The sequence below is a fragment of the Suncus etruscus genome, chromosome 11, assembly GCF_024139225.1.
Source record: "Suncus etruscus isolate mSunEtr1 chromosome 11, mSunEtr1.pri.cur, whole genome shotgun sequence".
Lineage (NCBI taxonomy): Eukaryota > Metazoa > Chordata > Mammalia > Eulipotyphla > Soricidae > Suncus > Suncus etruscus.
The window spans coordinates 9,397,617-9,421,279 of record NC_064858.1 but is presented as its reverse complement, the minus strand read 5'-3'; the positions used below and the strand labels follow the sequence as shown (position 1 = coordinate 9,421,279).

Sequence of the window (23,663 nt, the reverse complement as noted above, 5' to 3'; positions counted from 1 at the left end):
ATCGGAGGCAGGAACGTGCATCACGGAACCGGACATTTCTAATGGCTAGAAACCGGAAGGTCAGTGCTTAGGTGTGGGGCACGGTGGGACCTCTGCTCGGCCTTCCCTGTTCTGTGATCTGGAACACATGGAGTTCTCGAGAACCTAATGGACCCTGTGCACATTCACAGTGCCCATAAAATGGTCTCACTTTACTTGGAACAAAATTATTTTTTCGTTATTTTCCCAAAGAAGAATTATCAGTGGTATTGGGTTAGTCTTAGAGTCACACTCGGGTGATTTTAAAATTCAGTTTTGTATTTAATTACTCTCCTGGCTCATTTCTAGCCCTTCTGTGAAATCAGCTTCTCATTCCTTAATATCGATTCATCTATTTATTTCTCAGATACTACCTTTTAAAATAGCTTTCATTTCACTTTGGGGCGAATCTGCATGGTATGTTTTTTGCATGCGTGTGGCTCTTTCTTCCTTATGTAGGAATTCCACTCGGTCTGCTGTGAGATTTCTTTGACAACAGTGTGGACATTAAATACAAGTGGTTCTGCTTATATTTAATCTCAGACACCAAGCTCAGGTGCTCTTCTTTGGATGTGCCCCTTCTCTTTCCTGACAGTAGTAGTTGGGAGCAATTTGGAGCAATTGTGTGAGGAAGGGAAGGCAAGAGAAATGCCTGAACATCTCTGTCTGCACCTCTGTTATTTTCACAAAGTGATTGTGTGAATTCACTGAAATCTTACGAAGGACTTGTCTGCAGATTCAGTCCAAATCCCAAGCAGTGGTAATCACAAAATACAAGAGACGTTGTTGACTTTTGAACTATGAGGGAACCTTGGACACAATGAGTATGCTGGAGTATGTGTAAGATAATATTCAGGGCAAATATTAACTGGTGCCCTGAGCTGTGGTATCATTAAGTCACAAAGTTGTGTGTGGCTGATACCCTCCTGAGGCCGGCACCTCTTCCGAACAAGGGGAAAATGCTTCACGGAAGTTCAGAATTTCGCCTGGTACCACGAATCTTGGAAGAAACCACCGCCTCTTGACTCTTAGCTCTGCAGCATCTAGCTCAGGTCTGCAGAGGGGTTTAGCTGCAATGATGTGACAGAATTGTGACTTGACATAGCATCATTGCACCAAGAGCCACAGGCATGTTCCATCTTGCCTGTCCCCAGAAGTGCCTGCAGGTAGCATGTGATGCTCCATTTCTTGTTGTGTGAGTCTCAACCTGGGTGATGGGAGCTTTGGGGCTGTGTTCTTTCTGAAACTATCAGGATGCTGAGCGTGTCTATCTGGTGTCATACACACAGGCAGAGGCCTGTGGGCAGAGGGCAGATGCGACGCAGCAGTGGGATGAAAGGGCTGTAGATATGCGCTGGGTTTGACGGTCCATCTCAAAGAATTGCTATTTTGATGATTCTGTGGAAGCCGAGAAACTGGCTGGTGTTGGTAGCTGAGGGAGCCATCTTTGTCTCCTGTTCATGAATCCATAAATACTTGAAAGTCCAATGAATTTCCGACCCCCGGGAACAGGGTTTCAGTCCAGCCTCCAGCCTGTCCTGCTCTCTTCCCTTCACCTCTGCTGCCTTTGTGTGTTGTTGATGTTAAAAATGGGAAAAGCAGATAAAGCCCGGAAGGTGGCCCACAGGGGATGAGCAGTGATCGTTCAAGGTCCCACAGTCCAGCCGGTGGCCTGTTGTTGCTTCCTGCCTGGACTTTGTCTGCATATCCGGGCCCTGAGTGAACCTCAGATCTTGTCCTGGATTAGCTGTCCAGGCTCTTCAGTGCCAGGGGTTGCTAGAAGAAAACCAGCCTAGGGAAGGAAGGGAGGAGTGGGGAGGAAGAAGAGAAAGAGGAAAAAGAGCTACTTCCAGGAGAAGAAACTGGGGCAGAGGGCATTTGAGTTGGGGGAGGGAACATGGAGTCTGGAAAGATGCCGGGAAAGTGGGTCATTGTGGATTTGGATGACAGGGCTTAGTCACCACCAGAGGGCCTCCCCCCTCCCCATTTCTCCTTCCTGGAAGAGACAGTAAATCCTGCCTCCCCCATCAAAGCATCTCAGAAATGAGGTGCAGACCAGAGGGGGACACCTGCCTGGTGTCTGAGATCTACTCACCCTATTGGACACTGGCAGGCGAGTCCTGAATGTATTTACCAAGGAGCCTTACAGGGGATTTGGGGAACTGGGCATAGTTGCCGGAAGCCACTGACCAGACTCCTGTGAGGAAAAGGCTCAAATCAGATTTGATGGAAATGTCACTGTGGTCGACAGGACAGTCTTAAAACCTCACAAAACCAGGTAGATTGAGGCATGCAGAGCAAAGACAGTGGCAAGCTGTGCCAACGAAAGTGATGCCCAGTCCCTCCTTGAGTACCGGCACCCCCCACCCCCGTCCTTGGCCTTCCCCCACAAGAGCACGGCTCAGTCTGTTTGGAGTTCCAGACCCGTGCCGTGCTCTGGACACCTTGGGGGCCTGTGACCCCAAGATCTCTCCCTGGTGGTACCTGGTTTAATTTTGGTTGATGATGCTGGTGGTGGAGCAGGAGGGTTGGGGAACTGGGGAACCTTGTTGTACCTCTTCCTCCCACATGGTGCCCATCTAGCCTGAGAAGGGCAGCCCTATCTTGTCTCTGTTTTTTTTTTCCCCACCCTAACCCTCTCTGGTTTTGTTTTTGGGTCACACCTAAGGATGCTCTGGGCTGACTCCTGGCTCTGGTGCTCAGGAATCACTCCTGAAGGTGCTCAGGTGACCAAACTCCAGTTGGCCACGTGCAAAGAAAGCACCATTTCTTGCTGTTCTGTTACTTTGGCCCCAGAGCAGTATGTCTGTCTGTCTCTTCCCCCAAAGCCCAGGGCAGCTGTATCTTGCATGTGTTCATATCTCTCTCACACCCTCATCTCTCTCCCTCTCCATCTTCTCCCTCTCCCTCCTTTCCCCTCCCTCTCTGCCTCTCCTCTCCCCACCCCTCTCTCCTCCCTCCCTCTCCCCCCATCACAACCTGCTCTTCGACATTCAAGCCTTGGCTTAAATGTCATCATCTAAGCTTCAATTCCACTGTCTCAGCAAGACTTTGCCTGGCCACTTGGCCTAAAGTATCGCCCCTGGCCCCCTCTGCCGAGACTCCTCTTCATGGAACCCGTCACTCCCAGCTCGATTTACAGCCCTTGAGACAAGCACCTTGCCCTGTCTCCCAGCACCTACAGTGATTCCTGATGCAGGAGAAGCGATCCGTAGATAAATGAAAAGACAAAACCAAACAAAACCAAACCCAATAATAACAACAACTCCCCACCCCCGTGTCCTTGCCAAGTCTTCCATCTCTCATTTATGGGGAAAATATGGAGATGCGTGGACAGAATAATAATCGCATAACTCAGTATGATTGTTCTTAGCTGGAAGAATAAATTTAACGTATAGCGGCTAACTGGTATTTACCAACCCAAATGAGGATTTACAGTTCCAGCTTTAGCTCGGGGTTTGCTTTGCCCCACCGTTCTGATAAATTAGCAAGGAAGCATTTAGTGCCAACAGGAAAAGCGGTGATTACTCCTTTCTGGAGAACAGGACGCCGCGGTGGACAATTACGCGATATTTATGCTCCAAAATAGACACGCAGATTGAAGCGAGGAGTGGCACGGGCCTGGTAACCTGGAAAAGCGGGATCTCTGTGAGCGAGCCTGCCTCTTGGGGGAGAGAGAGGGGCTGGCCCTGAAGGACCCTGAGTGGGACAAGATTCAAGCTCCAATACCTGCCTGGTGTCTTGGGAGAAATGAGGGGCCCAGGCTGGCCAGGAAAGAACGTCCTTGTCCTTGCGCAAGTGTCGAACCTGGGGGAACAGGAGTAGGAGTAGCCACTGTCCCGCTGGATATGCCTAACAGGCAGAAAAAGCATTCACTGGGGCAAAGGGGAGCCCTGGTCCTCGAAAAGGGGGTGTGGGGCCTGCCAAGCGCAGTGTGCAGAGTTAAGGTGGGGATCTGAGCCATGGGACAGCGGGGAGGAGGAGGGAGGACAGAAATGGGGCTCCCATCCCCCTTGTCCCTACAGCCACAAGCTGAGATTTGTCAGCCAACAGGAATGTCCTTCACTCCTGAGGGGAAGAGGCCAGCTTGGAGCTGTCCAGCCTCTGGTGCTGAGAGTCCAGCTAGTGACTGTATTGCAGATCCTGGGCAGGGAGAGAGGCTGGACCCCTGATGGAGGGGGGGAAGGGGTGTTATTGATTGGAAGGCAGGAAACTAGGGCACAGACTGGGCTTCCTCCCCCAATCTGTCTGCCCCCTCTCCTTTCCCCCCCTCTGTTCTCTTCCTCTCTCTCTCTCTCCTTTATTTTCATTCTCCCCCTACTTCCTTCTCTCTCCTCTCATTCTACTTCCCTTTCTCTCCCACTCTTCCCCTACATCCTTCTTTACTTCCCTATCTTCCTCTTTCTTCCTTCTCTCTCTTCCACCTACTTCCTCTCTCACTTCCCCCTTCTTCTCTCCCTTCTCCTTTCTTGCCCATCCACCTACTCCCTTCTCTCCCTTTCCTCCTTCTTCCACCCCTCTCCTCTTATTCCTTCCTCTTATTCCTTCTCTGTCCTCCTCCAGCGGTGCTCAGGGGTTACTCCTGGCTATGCATCCAGGAATCACTCCTGGCAGAGGTTGTGGGGGGACCCTATGGGAAGTTGGGAATCGAACCTGGGTCTGTTGCGTGCAAGGCAATTGCCCTCTCTGCTGCCCCCTCTGCAGCCTCCCAAGCCTGCCTTTTCTCCTCCTGTTATGCCATCCAGATTGTCCCCCTAGACTAGGGCCCAGAGTGTCCAGAAACCCTCCCTCCCTCCACTCACCCTTGCTTCTAGGCCCCATCATTGAATGAGGAACAAAAACATGTGTCCCCTCCTCATTCCCATGACTTCAGGCATCACGCTGTCCCTCCTCCCATAGTTCCATTTGTTTCTCAGCCTCATGGAGGGGAGAATTGTGACAGCGGAGGGGAGAGAGGCAGTGAAAGCTGAGATGGGTGATTTTTGGCTTCTGAGATGAAATTTAATGCGCTGAGTGATGCACAGGGTGGAAATCATGCCCCAACTAAGCACAATTTAAATGGTGCTTAATTAGCTAATATGGCACAGAAAAAAGACCCCCGGACCCCAGGGGGGCTGCCACATCCGCTGGGTGCTGCGTGAGCAGGCGGCCATGGTGCTGCTACCCATGAACAAGCAGGGGATGCACCTTTTGGAAAGCTCCCATGAGGCACCTGTTCCAATCTGGGGCCTGTTAGGGCACAGAAGAGACAGGAATAATGTTTTTGAGGGCCAGGCCAGAGCCTGCAAGTCTGTCTGATCATCTCACAGCTCCCCTGAGCTGAGCCCCAGGGGACACTTAGCCCTGAAGGATGCGTCCTCTAAGAGAACCCACGCTGATTCTTTCCAGTCTCGCCTTCTTTGCTTTGCTTCTTTCTTTTCTTTCTTTTTCTTCTCTCCCTTCCTTTCTTTAGGGGGTCATTTGAGTTACACCCTACTAGCTTAAGAATCCTAGCAGCTGCCAGGAGCAATTTCTGAGCCTAGAGCCAAGAGTAACCCCTCAGTGCTGCCAGGTGTGACCCAGAAACAAACAAAAAAAATTCTAGCAGGCTTGGGGAATGCTATGGGATGCTGGAGATTGAACCCAGGTCAGCTGCATGCAAGGCAAACATCCTCCTTGCTATGCTATCACTCCAGCCCCAAGTTTGTGTTTGTTGTTGTTGTTGTTGTGGTGGTGGTGGTGGTGGTTTGTTTGTGTGTGTGTGTGTGTGTGTGTGTGTGTGTGTGTGTGTGTGTGTATGTGAGCGATGGTTCATGGCAATCAGGGCCACATGTCACCAGGGATCAAACCCAATTGCTAGAATCTTTTTTGACCCATGGAACTTTGCTCAAAAGGAGGGAGTGACCAGAAACTGGGAGGCCCTGGGTATGTTTTCTGGGGGCTTCCATGGCTCTCAAACCCCTCATCAGCCACTCCCCGCTCTAAGCTGGGGACTCACACTCTCAGGACCTACAGTCTTGGGAAGAATGTATTGAAGGACACGGTGATTTGAGCAGAGGCATCGCTGGCCCCACTGTCCCATACAACTCCCCATCCCACCTGGTTCCAGGGGCATTGGGCATTAACCAAACCTCTTGCCTTTGGCTTTCCAGCCACCATTGGTTCTTTGGCTGTTCTTTGCCACATCCTACATAAGGGTTTAGTGCCAGCCCTGTGCCAGGGACCCCCACCCTGACTGTCCCCCTCTCCCTCAGCCCTTGATGAGGGCAAGAAACCTTTGGGGTCCCCCCTTTGGCCTCATTTACCCAGGGATATTGCTTAAAAATCACTAAATATCACAAGTTTTAGTGATTTTTTTTTTCTCCAAGACTTGGGGCTTGTAAAAGAAGAGAAGTAGCTGCCTAGCTTGGTTGTGTTGTTTAATGGGAACTGATGGGGGAGCAAAAAGGCCCCCACAATAGTGATTCGGTGGTTCCCTCATCCCTAAAGTCTCTGGGGCCCACTCCTGAAACCCCAGATGTGCTGTCACCCTCCACTGTCCCTTCTGGTCTTGTCTCACAGTGAGAAGTCATTTCTGTATCAATGAAGACTTTCCTGGTTATTCTGAGACCAACCAGACTGGCTCTGGGCCAGCGTTGGAGGTTTCTAACTGTGTCCCAGAGGGACCTAAGAGGTCACTATGCCTGAGATGGGGATCCAACCATCCAGAATCGGTGCTGCTTACTTCCTGAGAACTGTGGATAAAGGTCAGAGGGAGGCTCATTGGGTGGCAGAGAAAGAAGGCAGGTGCCCTCCCCTCCATGTCCTGGACTCCCAGCATTCCTGGGTGAGGCCACAGCTGGGCAGAGGTGAGGGGGAGCAGGGCTGCTTTTCTCCCACCTTAATTTGCTTCCTGATAATCTTAGGAGAATGGGCCCAAGCAAGTCTGGGCTTAAGCAAAAAGGAACAGGGGGATTTGATTGTGATGTGGGGTCTTTTGCACCCTGCTCTGAAATTTAGATAGAATTTCATGCTGGGGCAGCTGGAAAGGTGGAAAAGAGACCTTGACCTTCACTAAGGTTTTGTTGACTTTGGCCCCAAATCATCATCTTCACCCAGACCTGTGGCCACTGGGAAACACAGAGCTGAAGTTGGATCTGTCGCTGACACTAATCATGACCTCGTCATGAAACAGTTCTACACATCACCATGATAGCACATAACTCGCAAATTGTCAGAAAGTTCAAAGATGAATCTCCATGAAACAGGCAGCATTTGGGTCAGAAAATGAAGACTCCAGCAAAGAATGGGGAGAACATCCACGTAATTACCCAGGCAGAGAACATGACATAACCCCCGCAAGGTGATGGGCACCTCAGAGGGTGCTGTGTAATTCTTCATTCTGTCTCCCCGGACCCTGGTGGGGCCGGGCCTGGATACCATCCCTGAGCCATAGGGAGGGTGACCCTGGGCATTGTCTCTGAGTGTCGTCATCAGCAACCTTGGCGGGCTGGACCCACACTCTAGCCCCTTCCTGTTTCTCAGCCCTGGTGACTGACAGGCCTGTGCCATCTGCATGGATTTGGAGTGACATTTTGTTTTATTTGCTCATGGAGGTGCTCAGGAGCTACTCTGGTTCTATGCTCAGGAATTACTCCCAGAGTTGCTCGGGGGCCTGGTCTGCTGCAGGTCACTGCCACTTTCTCCCAATCCACTTTTTTTCTTTTTTTCCTTCTGTGTTTGGGCCACACCTGGCGATGCTCAGGGCTTACTCCTAGCTCAGCACTCAGGAATCACTCCTGGAGGTGTTATGGGGTCTCTATGGGATGCTGGGGATTGAACCTAGATCTGCTGTGTGCAAGGCGATGCTGTGCTCCCTGGGTGAATTTATATTTTACAGTGTGGTACCTTCCACCCCAAGTGGACTCTCCTGTGCCTCGACATCTGAGTACAGTCAGGCCGTGGGAAGCTCATTCTTTCCCACCTGCTGGCAGATTTGCTACGGAAGAAGTGGGGAGACCCAGGCCTAGAGGGATCTAATTTTTACCGGAATTCCCAGAGTCTGGGATCCAGGCATCACCCCCCCCCCCCCACACACACACACTTTCAACACTTACACTCACACACATACTCTACAATACACATACACACACACTAAGTCTCTCTGTGTCTGTCTCCTCTCTCTCTCCTGTTTCTCCCTCTGTCTCCGTCTCTCTCCTTCTGTCTCTGCATTTCTCTCTCTTCTTGGCAATTCCCTGGTGTTGTTCATTTTCATCTTCCTCTTCTCACCTCACATATTTAGTCTTCAGACAACTCGGGCTGAGGCACGTGGCCTGTGATGTTTCGGGGGTGGTGGTTGGATTTTATGTGATTTTAGGCAGGACTTGGCAAGCAGTGTGGCTCAGATGGAGCTCAGATGCTCCCAGCCTCCACCTGGCAGGTCTTGGGGACTTTCTGATAGACTGTCAGCTCCCTAACTCCGCCCCCAAATGATATTCTATGGAGCTTCCTTGATACACAGCAGAAGGTCCCACTCAGGGCTAGAGGGAGACAGTGGCTCAGGGAACACAACTGAGCTTAGGCTGGGTTTGGGCCCACTTCTGCCCCAGAGCAGCAGTGAGGGATTTGAGGGCCAGGGCCAAAGGGATAAAACACTGGGTGAGATCCCTCTAGCCCAGGGCGGCTGGACTGGAGCTTCCCTGTGCTGGTTCCGGCTCTCTTTCTCCCTGAGACCCTCCAGCTGGACCCTCCCAGCTGTGACCTGGGGTTCTCCCTGCCTCCATTTCCTCCTGGGTTCTTTTAGCTGCTACCCTAGCCTGACACTTATTCTCCTAAATCCCTGCCCACTAGCCACTCTGCCTGTCACTGCCAGGCCTGCCACAGTCCTCCTGCCCCTACCATCACCTCTCTTCATCTCCAGCACTCACAGTCTCCACCATCCTTCCCACTTGGACCCTGCACCGGTCCTGGCACCTCTTCCTCCTCCCCTCATGGGTCACTGTGCTCCGATCTTCACTGCATGGCCTCCCTAGGCAACATCTCTCCTGCTCTCCGGTACTCCCTCGTCATCCTCTCCCCTTTCCCCATCTTTAACCCGTTAGCCTTGTCCAGATAGGTTCTTGGGATTCATGATAAACTGGGTCCCAGTTCTGACCCACTGGGGGTGCCCAGTAGGGAGGACAAAGAAGGCAGAAATGGGCCAGGAGCACCCACATCTGTCCAGTTATAGTGCTCCCCTTACTCCCTCCTGCCTCCCTCCCTCCCCCTTCCTTCTTCCCTCCCTCCTTCCCTCCATCTTTTTTTCTTCCTCCCTTGCCCTTCCTTTCCTCCCTCTCTCCTACCTCCCCTCTTTCCTACCCTCCTCCCTCTCCTTCCTCCCTCCTTTTCTCCTTTTCCTCTCTTCTCTCCCTCCCTCCACCTCCCTCCCTCCCTTTCCTCTCTCCCTCCTTCCTCCCAAGCATTCACGTGGTTCCGGCAGCTGCCCCCTTCTCCTGACTGTTTTCTCTCCATTCCTCTTGACTCCACTCACAGCTGCAGTTCTTCAGCGGCAGTTATCAAGGAAGGAGTCTCTCTTTCTCCTTGGGAAATTAATTCAATAATGTACTCAGTGAACGTTTATTGATCCCCCAGAGACATTGACGAGGACGGAGATGTGATCGTCTTCGTCCTAGGGTGAACCCCCCCTTTCCTGTATCCAAATATCCTGCCTAGAATTACAGCCTCAGGGGTAGAGATGTCCCTAACAAGCTCGGCCTTATTCTGTACTCGGGTCAGAATTGGGGAGGAGTCAACCCGGGCTGAAGCCAAAGATTTTCCATTTGGTTCAGGCTATTTCTGAGCAATTTCCTCAAACTGTGTGTGTGTGTGTGTGTGTGTGTGTGTGTGCGTGCGTGTCCTTGTGTGTACAAGTGTATGCATACACATATGCTTGTGTGTTCACATGTGTGTAGGAGGATGCCGGGGCATGACTCCTGATGCTTTTTAGTTTCCTTCTTGGAAAAATGGTTCCTAGATGCTTTTTATGCCACCTTCCTCCTCAAACCAAGCATGTCAAAGCTGAGGCAGTAAACACATACCTGGCCCCACAATCTATGCCTGAGCCTCTCAATATCCATGTCCGAACCCTTCATGACCCGTGTCTGAGCCCTCCATGATCCAGGGTCTGAGCCCCCATAATCCGTGTTCGATCCCCATCTGGCTGTAGCTGCCCTGTCTCCAGGATGCTCGTTGGTTCCTGAGGTTGTAGGCTCTGGAAATGCCATGACGGGTTGAACAAGGCTATGGTTCATCTGGCGGGGGAGAGCCGCCTGACCTGTCTGAGCTTAGTTAGCTCTGCTCTGGCTTTTCTGCCTTCATTATTGTGGGTCGATACTGCCTCTCCCAGCTAACTGTTTAGGGTCCCTCACTGAGCCTGGTGATTCTCCTTGCCTCAGACCTTGCAGTTAAACAATCACACAGCCCCAGGGTTTGTCCCCCCACTAAGCTGGGTGTCCTGGGAGCAGAGGGGCCTGCTCAGAGTCCAGGCGACCAGAGGTGCTGTCCTGTGGGAATTCATAGTCTGTTCCATGTTTGCTATTTTCTGATCAAAATTCCAGCCTCTGCTCTGAGCACTGCCTTATGGGTTCAAAGTTTTTAGACAACCCTTGTTTGTTTTTTTGGGAGGGAGGAGCCATACCTGGCAGTGCTCAGGGCTTACTCCTGGCTTTGTGCTCAGGAATCACTCCTGGCAGGCTTGGGAAATCCTATGGGATGCTGGGGATCTAACCTTGGTCAGATGCATGCAAGGCAAACGCCCTCCCCACTGTGCTATCGCTCTGGTCTCTTATTGGGTTTTCTTAGTTTTCAAGGTGCTGCTCTTTTCCTTGGGCACTGTCCTGAGGAGTATAGATAACCTATTTTCAGGCACCACAGCCTGCTTTAGCTCAAGGCTGCAGGACCCTTGGGACATGACCGCTGACCCGCCCTGCCGACCTGTCCAGGTCACAGCAGGCAGGGGGAACCGCGTTTGGGATGCTCTGTCCCCATTCTCCACGGGAGGATCCAAAGGTATTGGGCAGGTTTTGGGGTGTAGCAAGGGCATGTCTAGAAGGCCTTGGAGCACTGAACCCCTGAGACAGGAGGGTGCCCTCCCCCCAGCTGTGTGTCCCTGGCCAGGAAGAGGCAGCTGGCAATGGTGACATAAATACAAGTTTAATTGCATATCAATTACAATTACTTACTACACTGCAGTTACTCAAATGCAGTGTAATTAGAATAAAAAAGACCTTGATTTAATCATAACCTTATCAAACGCTGATCCCTTCATCTCCTGAGCCATCTGCATTTCCCTTCAGGCTGGATGCCAGGGGCCGGGTGCCCGCAGGGACACTGGCAGGGTTGGCTGAGCACTCTGGCATCTGGGAGCCACACCCTGTCTCCCACTCCCCCTTCCGTTTTGGTTTGGTTTTGGTTTTGGGGTCACATCCGGTGGCTCTCAGGAATCACTCCTGGCAGGCTCAGGGAATCGTATGGGATGCTGGGGATCAAACTCGGGTCATGGCCATGTCCAAGGCAAATGCCCTATAGCTCCAGCCCCCTCCCACACCCTTTTCCTTTTTGACTGAACCAGTTTCTGATCATAACATTCCTACATTTTCCTTACACGTGTGAGATTCTGGAAAGTTGAAATTCTCATTGGAAATTTTTCCCGGATCCTGGCATGCAGATCCGAAATGAATACCCGCAAACTCCTAGGTCTCTCTCTAGCTACTTTTTGCTCTATTTAACTTTTGCTCTATTTTTGGAGAAAATACTGGTATTGCATGAAGGTTTTTAAATAGCACCTGAAATTGCACCCTCATTAACGGTGTCAAATATTACTTAATACAGTGCTCCAGTGGGTTCTTTTTTTTTTTTTTTCCCTTAACAAGCTATACTCAAATCTGTATGTCGAATGCTAATGGGCCAGAGAGAGAACTGTGCTTGTAAACACACGGTAGCATCTGGATAGAAATGGCAGGGAAAAGCAATGTTGTATGTAGTAAAGGTCAACCTTCTGGTTCTGGGGACCATGTGGATGGTCCGGGTTTGAACATGGGAACCCCTGGTCCTTTCTGTAACTGAGGCAGGACACAAAGTTCTGAGAACTAAATGAGTTTTTCAGAAAGAGCCATATTCTGTTCTGATAACAGAAAGGGCCATGGAAGAATCCCTCTGTCTGTTGGGGTGGGACAAACTCCTTTCACCTGGAACGTGGGAGCCTGACTCAAGGTTGGTTCCTCAGAGAACAAAACTGAGCCTTGCACTCGATTCTCCTCCTGATGCTTGAAGATTCCAACACTACTTCTTCTTCTTCTTCTTCTTCTTCTTCTTCTTCTTCTTCTTCTTCTTCTTCTTCTTCTTCTTCTTCTTCTTCTTCTTCTTCTTCTCTTCTTCTTCTTTTCTTCTTCTTTTCTTCTTCTTTTCTTCTTCTTTTCTTCTCTCTCTCTCTCTCTCTCTCTCTCTCTCTCTCTCTCTCTCTCTCTCTCTCTCTCTCTCTCTCTCTCTCTCTCCATCAGTCCCTGTCTTTTGCCTGCACCCTTGAAAACATTTTATTTTGGTCCTTGCTACTTGGCCAGTGTTCCAAGGATTCCTGTCACTCACAGATGGCCGCAGGAAGAGCCTGGCTGGCAGGGGGAAGCAAAAAGCCAGAGCTGCCCCTTTCTGTGGGTCTTTTAGTGATGAGAGAGGGGGGCCAGGCAGTGCATGTCCCACGAACAGGACGTGGAAAACTTTTCCGATGTGGGAGGGTCCAAGCAAATCCAAAAGGTGCTAATGGGTGGGGCAGAGAGCTGAGCTGGTCTGAACAAAAATCCCCCAGGTCCCAGCTCTGGAGTTGGGGATGTGTATCTGGACAGGGGTGGGCCGGGCAAGTGGCCACAGATTCAACCGCAGGCAAAAGGTTGGGCTTCCTGGCGCCGGCACGAGGGGGCGTCGGTGTCCACAGGGTGACCTGTACAGATGTGGGAGCTGCAAGGTGCAGATGTGCAGAGGAGTTTGAAGGCTCAGCTGGGCGCCCACGGGGAAGCGGAGAGGCTCCCAGGCTCCGTCAAAGGCTGAGTTGAGCCGGGCTGGTATTTGCATTTTAAAGGCAGCATTGATCCCAGAATTCAATTCCACTCGCCCAATTCAAGCCCTGGAGAGGCCCCGTCAATGTGAATGCGGCAGGCAGCTTTGGGGAGGGGAGTACAGGAGGCTGGTGGGGAATGGATTGTTTTGGGGAGAGTAAGCATTCAGGGCTTACTCCTGGCTCTGTGCTCAGCACCTATTGGGTGCTGGAGCCGTAAGCAGGTGGATCAAGTACAAACCAGGCACCTTTATCCCCTGCACGGCCTCGATGGGAGATGGAATTTTCCAGAGGATCAAAGAGGGTGGAGGTTATCTAAGTCCCTGTGAAAGGGGATCTTGGCAGTGAACGCCACAGAGCTGTGTGCTAGCCTGGGCCGGGACTTGCTGAATTTGGGGTATCACCCAGAGGTATGTGATGGGGGTGTTGGAGATGGAACCAGAGCTCCTGCGTGCCTGGCATTACCCCCAGGTCTCCGATTGCATTTGCTTTTGCAGCTCCATTTCCGGAGCCCAGTCTTAGGCTACCTTTCTCACCACCCTGCCCGACCCACGGCCCCAGAGCTGTCTTTGGTGAGCTGCAGAGAGTCCAAACCGTGCACAGTACATGAGGTCGTGTCAGCAGGAGGAAGGGGTGCAGGAGAGAGGAGCGGGTTGCTTTCTGGCGCTAAGGGAGAGCCAAGGCACATTGTCATTTGGTTGGGGTGAGACAAGCCACTGGTCACCACAATGGACACAGCACATTGCATCCATGAAGCAGTTGTTCGAAGGCTGGCAGAGTGGTACAGTTCCAAGTTGGAAATGGGACCTGATTCCTCTGAGGGGACTGTCCAGAGCCACATCCACGCTTTGGGGGGGCAGGCATATGACTTAGCCAGTGGAGCTCAGGGCTTGCTCTAGGCCAGGTGTTTGGTTAACAGCCCTGGCAGAGCTCAGGAGACCCTTCTCATGCAGGAAATCTGGGTCCCTGAGACCTTCTGCATTTTAAAAGAAAAGGAGGGGTCGATCTTCCCAGCTGTGTTTTGTTTGTGTTTGTTTGTTTGTTTGTGTTTCGCACCACACCGTGGGGGCAGTGCTCAGGGTTGACTCTGGCTCTACTTAGGAACCACTCTTGGCAGTGTTTTGAGAGACCATATGGGATGGATGCCAAGGATCCAACCCCGGGTCAGCTGCTTGCAAGGCAAATGCCCTCCCCAGCTTTTAAGCAGTGCTCCCTCACCCCCTGGCAGAGGGACGCCTCTCCCAGTTAGCAGGCAGGATTCTTTCGCACTCTAGAAAACTGTCTTTCCCCAAGCATGAAAACAAACAAAACAAAAAAAGCAGAACTAATTAAGATCGTCATATCTCAATAAATATGCAAATGCAAAATCAAAACAAAGAAATTCTATTTATCACATCATAAAGTTGCAAATTGCTGTATACAGGCTGGCTTGGAAGAGCGAGGAGAGAGAAAAGAGAGAGACTTTTTTTAATGGCTTTGCTTGCAAGCTGTGCGGAAGGTTTGTGCTTAAGGATGAAGACGAGGAACCGGACAGGGTCTAGCCTCTAGTACCCTCGTCTCTAGATGCTAAAAGAGGGAAATGAATGGAAATTCACTGGGGATAAACTTTGGGGGTTCTGAAGTTGTCTTCCCTTTGCCTTTCTAGCTCCACAAGTGAAGCTAATAAGTGAGATGCCCCAGTACAGGTGGAATGCAAGGCCTGGGCCCAGGGGACCCTCACCTGGGGCCAGGGGGGCTAGGGGATAGAATTTTGAGGCACAGAGAAAAAAGAAACAAAAGGAACAGGGAAGTCCCTAAATGCCTGCCAAGAGGGTCAAAGGCCTATGAGGAAAGACCAGCATGAATTGTAGATTTCGGCCTTGCCCTGTCCTGTGATTGGGGTGAAGTGGGGCACTTGCTGTGCATTTTACATGCAGTAGACCCAGGTTCCATTCCAGAGGGACCTCTGAGCCCTGCCAGGGGTGACATCTGAATGCAGAACCAGAAATAAGCCCTGAGCACCACCAGGTATGGCCCCAAAACAAACACAAGGGTGATAGGAGCAATTTTACTGCTTTGACGTGTACCCGTTCTTGGGGAGAACCCGGTGCCTTACATATGGAAGGAAACACATTGGGGTGTGTGTGTGTGTGTGTGTGTATGTGTATGTATGTATATGTGTGTAGGGGTTGCTGGGGACTGGACACAGGTCTCATGCACGCAAGACCTATGCTATACAGTTGACAAAGCTTGAACAGAGAAATATGGGCTGAGCTGGTGAAAGATGGGATGAGCTGCTCAGCCTCCCTCCCTCACCTTCCCTCTGCCACTCTCCTTCCTTCCCTCTCTTCATCTTTTCTTCATCCATCTCTCCTTATTCCTTCTATTCTTCCTTATTCCTCACATTTCTTCTTCCTTCCCTCTTCTCCCTCCTTTCCCCACCTTTGTTCCTTAAACCCCATCTCTTTCTCTCTTTTCCTTTCTGTCCCTTCCTTCCATGCCTCCTCCTTCCTGCGTCCTTTCTCCTTCTTTCACTGTTCACTTCCTTTCACATTTTCTTTCTTCCTTCACATTTCTTCCTTGGTCTCCCCAACATTTATTTCTCTTGGTGGATAAAATCACCATGTCTGGCCTATGTGCAGGGCTAGGCTAGTTGTATTATAAACTCTCAATTCACTGGGTCTTGGTGAGTATTTCACAGCCTACATCCAACTCTATGTGTCCTTCCCTGTCACCCGACATATCCTGTAATTCCCCCCCCCCCAATAAAAACGGTTGCTTGTGATCTTATTCCTTTCGTGGGTTCATTGTCCTCCTTAGCCAACTGCACCCGTTAGTACACTGAGCCACTCACTACACACATTTTGGGAAAACATCTCAACTTCATTAGAAAGAAATGAAGTGTAGGGCCCTTGTCTCCTGGGGTGTAACTCTAGCTTGGAAAATGTTTACCCTCAGTGCCCTGGGGACACTGACACTTTTCATCCTGGCTGGCTGTGACATTTTTATTGCTTTTTAAACACTGAAATGGAAAATGTTTCCAAGGTGGAGTCATTTCGGATTCACGGAAAAGCCTCACTCGCATACCCCTCTCGGACCCCTTGCTGCTCTCACCGATCTCCAACATCCATTTCTGGAACTTGTCCTGCTTTCTTCATTGCTATCTATTCTGAGCTTGATTTATTTCCCTGGAACTCCCTGGCTTTGTTTTCCTGTAATTTGGGGATTCTGGCCATCTTGGTTTTATTTTTGTTTGTTTGGTTTTTGGGTCATATCTGGTGATCCTTAGGGGTTACTCCTGGCTATGTGCTCAGAAACGGCTCCTGGCTTGGCTTGGGGAATCATATGGGGCACCGGGAGATAGAACCACTGTTTGTCCCGGGCTAGTGTGGGCAAGGCAGATGCCTTCCCTGGTTAGGTATCAACTTGTTTCTAGAATTCACTCTTCATCTGTAATGGAGCAGCTAGACCTTTTGTATTGATCAGCTGCTCTGCTGAGCTCTTTATCGTGTGTGAAACTTGAATTACACGTTAGGTCATGTTTAATGTTTAGGGTGCGGGTCTTGTTGATGTCCATGGTCCACTCACCCCACCTGAGGTGCTCCAGGCCCCCGCCACCATCGTTCTATACTCACAAGCCCCATTTTGGAACTCAAGCCCAAGGTGTTACTGATGTCCAGTGCTGTCTGTCTAGACCACAGATGGGTGAGATTATCCCCAATTTATTCGTTTCCCTCGGACTTGCTCAGCCTCTTGGCCTCCCATCTGGGAGCCACCAGGCCTTTCCCCAAAGCAGCCCCTTCTCCCATGTCCAGCCGCCCTATCCTTGTCCACTCATCTACTGTGGGACATCAGGTTGGATTTCCTTTCCTGGCTGCAGGAGCCGCATCTTGCTCTGTGGTTTTTTTGGGGGGGTGGGGGGGCTGGCTCATGCTCAGAACTTCTGTGTGTCTTAGGGCCATACTCATCTTTTATGGAATGTCTCATTTTATTTCTCATAGAGGGCTGAGCCAGACCATGCTTCCATTTGCAGGGGGAGAGAGCTATTTCCTCTCAGAGCCCCCCCCCAAAAACTTTGGTTGTTCCCATCTTTCTGACCTCAATCAATCTTCTAGCTACCTCCTGAAATCCTCTCATTGTTGCATTTTCTCCTGGTGACCACATGTTCGCAGGCAGGGGCCACCCTGGTTTAGGCTCTTGGGAGCAGTCGAGTTACCTGCTATGGCCTGGAGTTTCTCTCCTCTGTCACTCCTACACCCCATGAGGTTCCCCCTTTTCCCAGAGTAGACTTTTCTTGCACCCCAGAAGGCTTAGGGGCGGTGAGAGGGTGGAATCTTAGGCCACTGGAACTCTGGCCAGCGCTTCAGTCAGGCTGCCGCCCGCATCTTCCAGAGCCTGTAGGCCCAGGTTGCTCCTTAGAGGGGAGGTTAGGTTTGCAGGGGGAGGTGGAACCCTGTTTCCACATTTTCCTTGTGGGTAAACCTGAGAAAGCAGGCGTGAAGCGCATCATTTCCCTCTGGCTCTGTTGGAGACCTCAGCCATTTCCCTTCTCACCTCCAAACATTCGGGAGTAGAGAAATCTAGCTAGGCCAGCTGTTCACTGAACTGCACCTCTTCTGGCTTACACCCCCCCCCCCCCCGACAGTACCTCGTTTGGGGCCCTTCATCAGCTGGACTCACTCCCAGATGCCACTACCCCCTCGACACACTTCTTTTTGTTCATTTTGAATGAGAAAAACAACATTTCTGAATTTTGACTCACGTTTCTCTTTTCAGTTTCAGATGAAGTTTTATTTTTGGCATATATATGATATATATTGCATGTTATATGTATTTTATTCTGTTTCCTGTGGTCTTCCTTTATGACTGATTCTCATTTCCTTCATTTCTCACTGGTGAGGGGCTTGCTCTGACTACCTCATCAGCAGTTCAGTTAGGTCAAAAATCACCATTTGATATGTACATTGCGAAGAAGCATCTTTGCTTTTAGAGACTTTTTCTGCTGCTTTGGTGAGTCTCAGATTTCTAGTTCCTGTTCAAAAGGCTCCTTTGAAATTGTCTCAGGAGTCAAACTGTCTTTGGTGTCAAGTTTAGGGGAAAAAAAATGTCAATGATGGAAAGTTACAATTATGTTTTCTTTTAATATTTCTGTGATGTATTTCTGTACTGTTTTCAAGCCACTTCTAATTAAGTTTTTATGATCATCGGAGGTAAGGCTGTAAGTTGATTTTCTGCCACAGTCACGGCTGCAATTGTATTCAAAGAATCGACTTGGGTGCAGCAAAAAAAAAAAAAAAAAAGAGCAAGATTTTCATCATTTTTTGTACAGCCCTGCCCAATTTTGTGTGTATCGTGTTCTCCCCTCTCTTACCTGCCATGCGCACCTGGCCTTGCCTGGATTGATCTAGGCAGGTGCCAACTGCAGCCCAGGGCTCCCCCATGTCTGCATGGTTCTGCATCTCGGCTGTTTTGGGGATGTCTGTGATGGGTCATGGCTGCTAGGTTGCAGAGTAAAGCTGGCCAAGCATGCTCAAAATTTTCCATCATGTTCATGAACAGCCTGGAGCAGCTGCTATTTCTATTCGCAGGACTGTGATCCAGGGGCCCTGTCACCCCCCCCCCCCACTTTCTCACCCATCCTGTCCTGTAGAGTCTCTGTTCCTGGGCCAGTTGGCATCTGGATGCTTCTCTCAGAGAAGTCAATACTCTTTAAATGTTCACGGGCTCTTTGTCTTTGTTGTTGTTGTTGTTGTTGTTTTTGATTTTGAACCACACATGGTAGCGTTCAGGGGTTATTCCTGGCTCTGTACTCAGAACTTACTTCCAGCAGTGCAGCCCTTAGGATGGGCTTGGATGGTGGAGAAGGAGGCCTTTGTCCTTAGGCCCTGGTCACGTGGCTCCATCCCCAATTAACCCTCTGGTCATTATCTTCAGGTGGTCACCGGTGGGAATCAGACTCACTCAGACAGGCTTCATGAGAGATAACATCTTTATTGCCCTGGCCAACATCTTTGTGGCCTATATCATAAACCTATGTAAGCATTGGCCATTCTTAGCTAGCCCTGCATCTTACTTCTTTCATCCATGTCTCCTCCAACTTCCATTCTGGCAAAAGACCCTAATCCCTTGGGTCAAAGGCCTGATCTAACCTTCCCAAGACCTCTCCCACGAATGGGCGGGGTCTTGCAGGTAAGGTCAAGTTGTACAGGAAGAATGGGGGATGGGGCCACAGTTGTTTTTGGATTTTGAACCACACATGGCAGCGTTCAGGGGTTACTCCTGGCTCTGTGCTCAGAACTTACTTCCAGCATTGCCTGGGAAGCATATATTATGCCAGGGATCAAACCTGGGTCCCCGTTGTGCTATATTGCTCTGGTCCCTCATTGATTCTTTCGTGTGTTCTTGAGATGTGATCAAAGCATCAGCTAATCCAACCCCGACCCCCATCTTCCCATATTAGCGACAAGAGAGAGTCCTCATCTTTGCGTGTGGGGTTGCTGAGATGATGCTGCTGAAATGGAAACCACTAATAAAAGTTAAAAAGAGGCGCCAACCTTGCCCCCGCACTTAGGCACTCAGATGGAAGTACAGTTCCTGCCCTCCTGAAACAATGCAAGAGTGAAAACTGTAGGGCTCTATTCTGCACTCTCCAAGTCATCCAAATGATTTAAAAGCTGACAAGGGAATCTTTTAATGGCTTTTCATTTATTTTTAGAATTAATTTTGGTTTTCTTTTTTTTTTTTTTTTTTTGCGCCTATTTCTGTATCCGCTCAAAGGCAGCAGCTAGAGATGTTTCGAATGTAAAAAAAATGACTTAACTATTTCATTTTTAAATCTAAATATAAATGCACCTAGATGCACCTCAGGTGTGCATTTAAAATATGCTCCCCCCACCAGCTCCATTACTTTGGGGGGTAATGATCAAGTTGGAGATACAGGAATAAAACAGACATGCACAGATGCATGGACAGACAGAACTCCCCTTCATTCCTCTGATTCTCCCGGCTTGGGCTCTGGCTCTTCCCTCTCTTTCTTATTCCCCTCCCTTCCGTGGTGAATTTATTACATGCTTTCTCTGGAGAAATTTAATTTATCAGAGGAGTTTCCTCCTTCCTCGGCCTGTTAATACGGTAGCTGATAATTACTGGTGTGTGAATATTGAACCACTTTGGCATCGCTGGATTTCTCTTAGGAGGCTTTCTGAATAACGCTGCACCTCATTTGCTATTCGCTTGTTTGGATGATTGCATTTCTCGAATGCTACCCCTTGAATGGGCCTTTCCCACTTCTCCAGCTCCCGCCCTGCATCAGTTTCATTCCACGGCCCCCGTGTAGCTTCTACACCAGGTCTTGTAAGACTCAGACACAGAGCGAGTGGCCAATTTCCCAGTTTCTGCACTAGGTTATGAAGAACCGGCATTCAGGCTCCTTTGATCTTGCAGTAGAAATTTCTAGGGAAATGCTCCGAGCCCCGATGCTTCCTTTTGGAGCCTTGTCAATGATTAATCCCAGTACCTCGCTCGTTCCTATCCAGTCCAGATAATCTAGATCACTCTGTTTGCAGCCGTTCCTGCCTGCTAAGGAGGGAAGGGCTTGTCTGCTGCAGCTGGGAAGGTCCTTCCTGGGATGCAGCCGACCTTTTTCCAGGGGCTGGAGCTATTTCATTCCCATGGTGCGAGGCCTCCCTGCTCTCCATCTGCCTTTACAGAGGTTGGCCCTTCCTCAAAATTTTCCAGCCAGGCCTTCCTCTGATGCATTGGTGTTATTTTTCTACCGCTTTGTTTCAAAGACATTGATTTCTGCTCTTATCTCTCTTATCTCTATTATTCCACCACCCCCCCCTTTTTGGTCCTGCTGGTTTTGAATTTATTTTGTTCTTTCCTTTATATTCCCTTGCATTGGGACTTAGTTATTTTAATTATTTTTTAAAACCTTATTTTTATTTATTGATTGGTTTTTGGGCCACACCCAGCGGCACTCAGGGGTCACTCCTGATTTCTGAACTCAGAAATCATCCCTGACACGCTGTGGGACCACATGGGATGCCGGGAATTGAACTGGGTCCATCCCGGATCAGCCGCATGCAAGGCAAATGCCCTACCGCTGTACTATTTCTCTGGCCCCTATTGTTCTAATTCTGACTTTTCTACTAAAAATGTTGAACACCGTGATTTCCTTCCCACCATGTCTCTGTACCCCATACATGTTGATGTTATAATTTAATGTTTACTTAGTTCCATGTATTTCTTTCTCTTGAATGCCTTTTTCTCTTAATTTTTTAAAAAAAAAAAACTTCATTGATTGATTGATTGGTTTTTGATCCACATCCAGTGATGCTTAGGGGTTCTAGCTCTGCACTCAAAAATTGCCTCTGGCAGGCTGGGGGACCATATGAGATGTTGGGAATCGAACCAGGCCCCTCCCAGGTTGGCCGCATGCAAGGCAAACCTCTACTGCTGTGCTATCACTTTGGCCCCCTTTTAATTTTTTGACCTTCTGGGTTGTTTGTAAGTTTTATAGTTCCCAGCATTTAGGGCTGTTGTCCTTGCACGCTTGTTCCTGATTTCCAGTATGTGATTGTGTTCTGCTTGAAGGGACGTTGACTTATAGCTCAGGAAACACTCCAAGTTGGAGCAGCCGCAGACCAAGCTTGGGGCAGCCAGGCCTGACCTGGCCCTATGGTAGCCACTGGCAGTCTCCTTAGAGGGGATGTGGCTCAGTCCCAGCTCTGTCCTGGCAGAACCTGCCTTTGAGCTGCCCCTTCCCCAGCATCCTGGGGTGATTTCCCACCCCAAGCTAGGGAACAGGCACTGAAGGCCTGGGTAAGCCTTGGGCTGCTTGTCCGCTGGGTCCACTGACACATCTACCATAGTGATGTTGCTTGTGGCAGGCAGATGAGCTGGGCCTGACCAGTAAAGGACATGTTCCTGTTGGTCACTGAGTGTCCTGAGCACCTCAAATTGACTGGACAGAGGCAACTTCAAGGGAAGCACTTTTCCTTGGATCTCCGAGGGGCCCTCTGTTCTCCTGTCCCTGCTGCTGTCTGGGGCCTGGCAAGGCAGGAAGAGATTGTGGCTCCCTGGCCATTCATTCCCTGAATTCCTCAGACTCTGCATGGCTCTGTCTCTGTCTGCAAGGCCAGGGCCCATCCACACTGCAGAGCTTTATTTGTCCATCAGTCTGTCTGCAGGTCTATGGCCCCAGTGGAGGGAGACAGAGCTCTGCCTTTCTGGTTGAGGATCCCAGGGGATCTGAGTGTCCTTGGAAACCGAGTTCTAAGCCCAGCACTGTACTGGAGCTGGTGAGCTGCTGCTGTCTCTCTGACCATCTCTGATTGGTGCCCCCCAGCTCAGATGACCCCTCCACCCGAGGTCCTAAATCAAGGGAGGAGATTGTTGTTTATATCTTGGAGATTAGGTTAGGTCCTCCAGATGACCCATTTGCTAGCCAGGAAACTGGGGGAGGCCCCCACACACATTTCTCTTGAGTGCATGGCCCTTCCCTCTGAATAACTAATGTCCTCTTCCTCTCCCCCATCTCCCCTGTCCTTGCCTTGTGTCTTCCCCATCCTCCTCTCCTTTCTTTCCCAAAGCCATAGCAGTGGTGGTGCCGAGCTGGAGCCGGACGATGAGCCCCCCTGCGCAGAGGAGATTGATTACAACCTGGACAACAGCTCTGACTCTCTGGAGACCCTCTCTGAGCTGGACCGACAGATCCAGGCATGCGCCTGGCCCGAGGACGAGGAGGCGCAGGGAGAGGATGGAGCACCATGGCACAGTGGTGGGGCTGGCCTGTAGGTGGGCGAGTGCCCAGTGCTAGCCCTACACCCCACCTGGGCAGGCGGGGCTCAGTAGGTGGGACAGCGGCTCACAGTGGAATCTGCCTTGTGCTTGTCTATATGGATGGCTGTCAGACGAAGGTGCTTTCCTGGACAGTTTGTGGGTCCTGGGGTCTGTGCCCCAAGATTCTCTGGCTGCTATTCAGAGGCCCAATTGGCAGCTTGAGTGACCCTCACATGACTGGTGTTCACTCCTTAAGCATCCAGGTGTCCCCCATCACCCTAATTCTTGGCCAGGTTGTGGGCTGCTGCTAATCAAACTAGAGGAGGAAGACTATGGAAACAAATGTATATCTAGGACCCCATAGCCAGTGTGAGCTGTTGCGGGGACAGAGGAGGACTGATCCCAGTTTTCAGGGCCAAGTTTGTAAGTGTCAGTGATGGTCCTCAGGCTGGGATTATGAGGAGTCCCCCAGGACAGAGTCTGTGAGGATATCCCAGGGCTGGGACTGTGAGGTATCCTCAATGTCCAGTACTTTGAGTTTCCATAGGTTGCTTCTGTGCGGAGTCCCCAAAGCCATGTCTGTGAGGAATGTTCCAAGGCCTAGGTTTGTGGTGACTCCTCAGGCCCAGGTCTGTTGGGTATCCTCAGAGTGGGCCTGTGAATGTCCCTCAGGGCAGAGTTTCTAAGGAGTCCCCAGGGCTGGACTTTAGGAGTCCTCAGGGTTGAAATTGTGAGGGAGTTAGTTATAGGGCAGGTCTGCGAGACATCTCCTGGACCAGATGTGATTGGTCCCCAGTACCAGGTCTGTGAGGAGTCCCTGAGGGCCAGGTCTGTGTGGTAA

General features: G+C 50.3%; 1 protein-coding gene across 1 annotated transcript in view; it reads left to right on the top strand.

The window, feature by feature from the left end:
• AGBL1 (AGBL carboxypeptidase 1) overlaps nt 1-22,881 on the top strand; it is a 119,622-nt gene extending 96,741 nt beyond the window's left edge. Inside the window, 1 exon segment of the mRNA XM_049783946.1 lies at nt 22,633-22,881. Within this exon segment, the coding sequence (XP_049639903.1) occupies nt 22,633-22,837 (205 nt within the window). The 3' untranslated portion in view covers nt 22,838-22,881.
• Nucleotides 22,882-23,663: the final 782 nt, after the last annotated feature.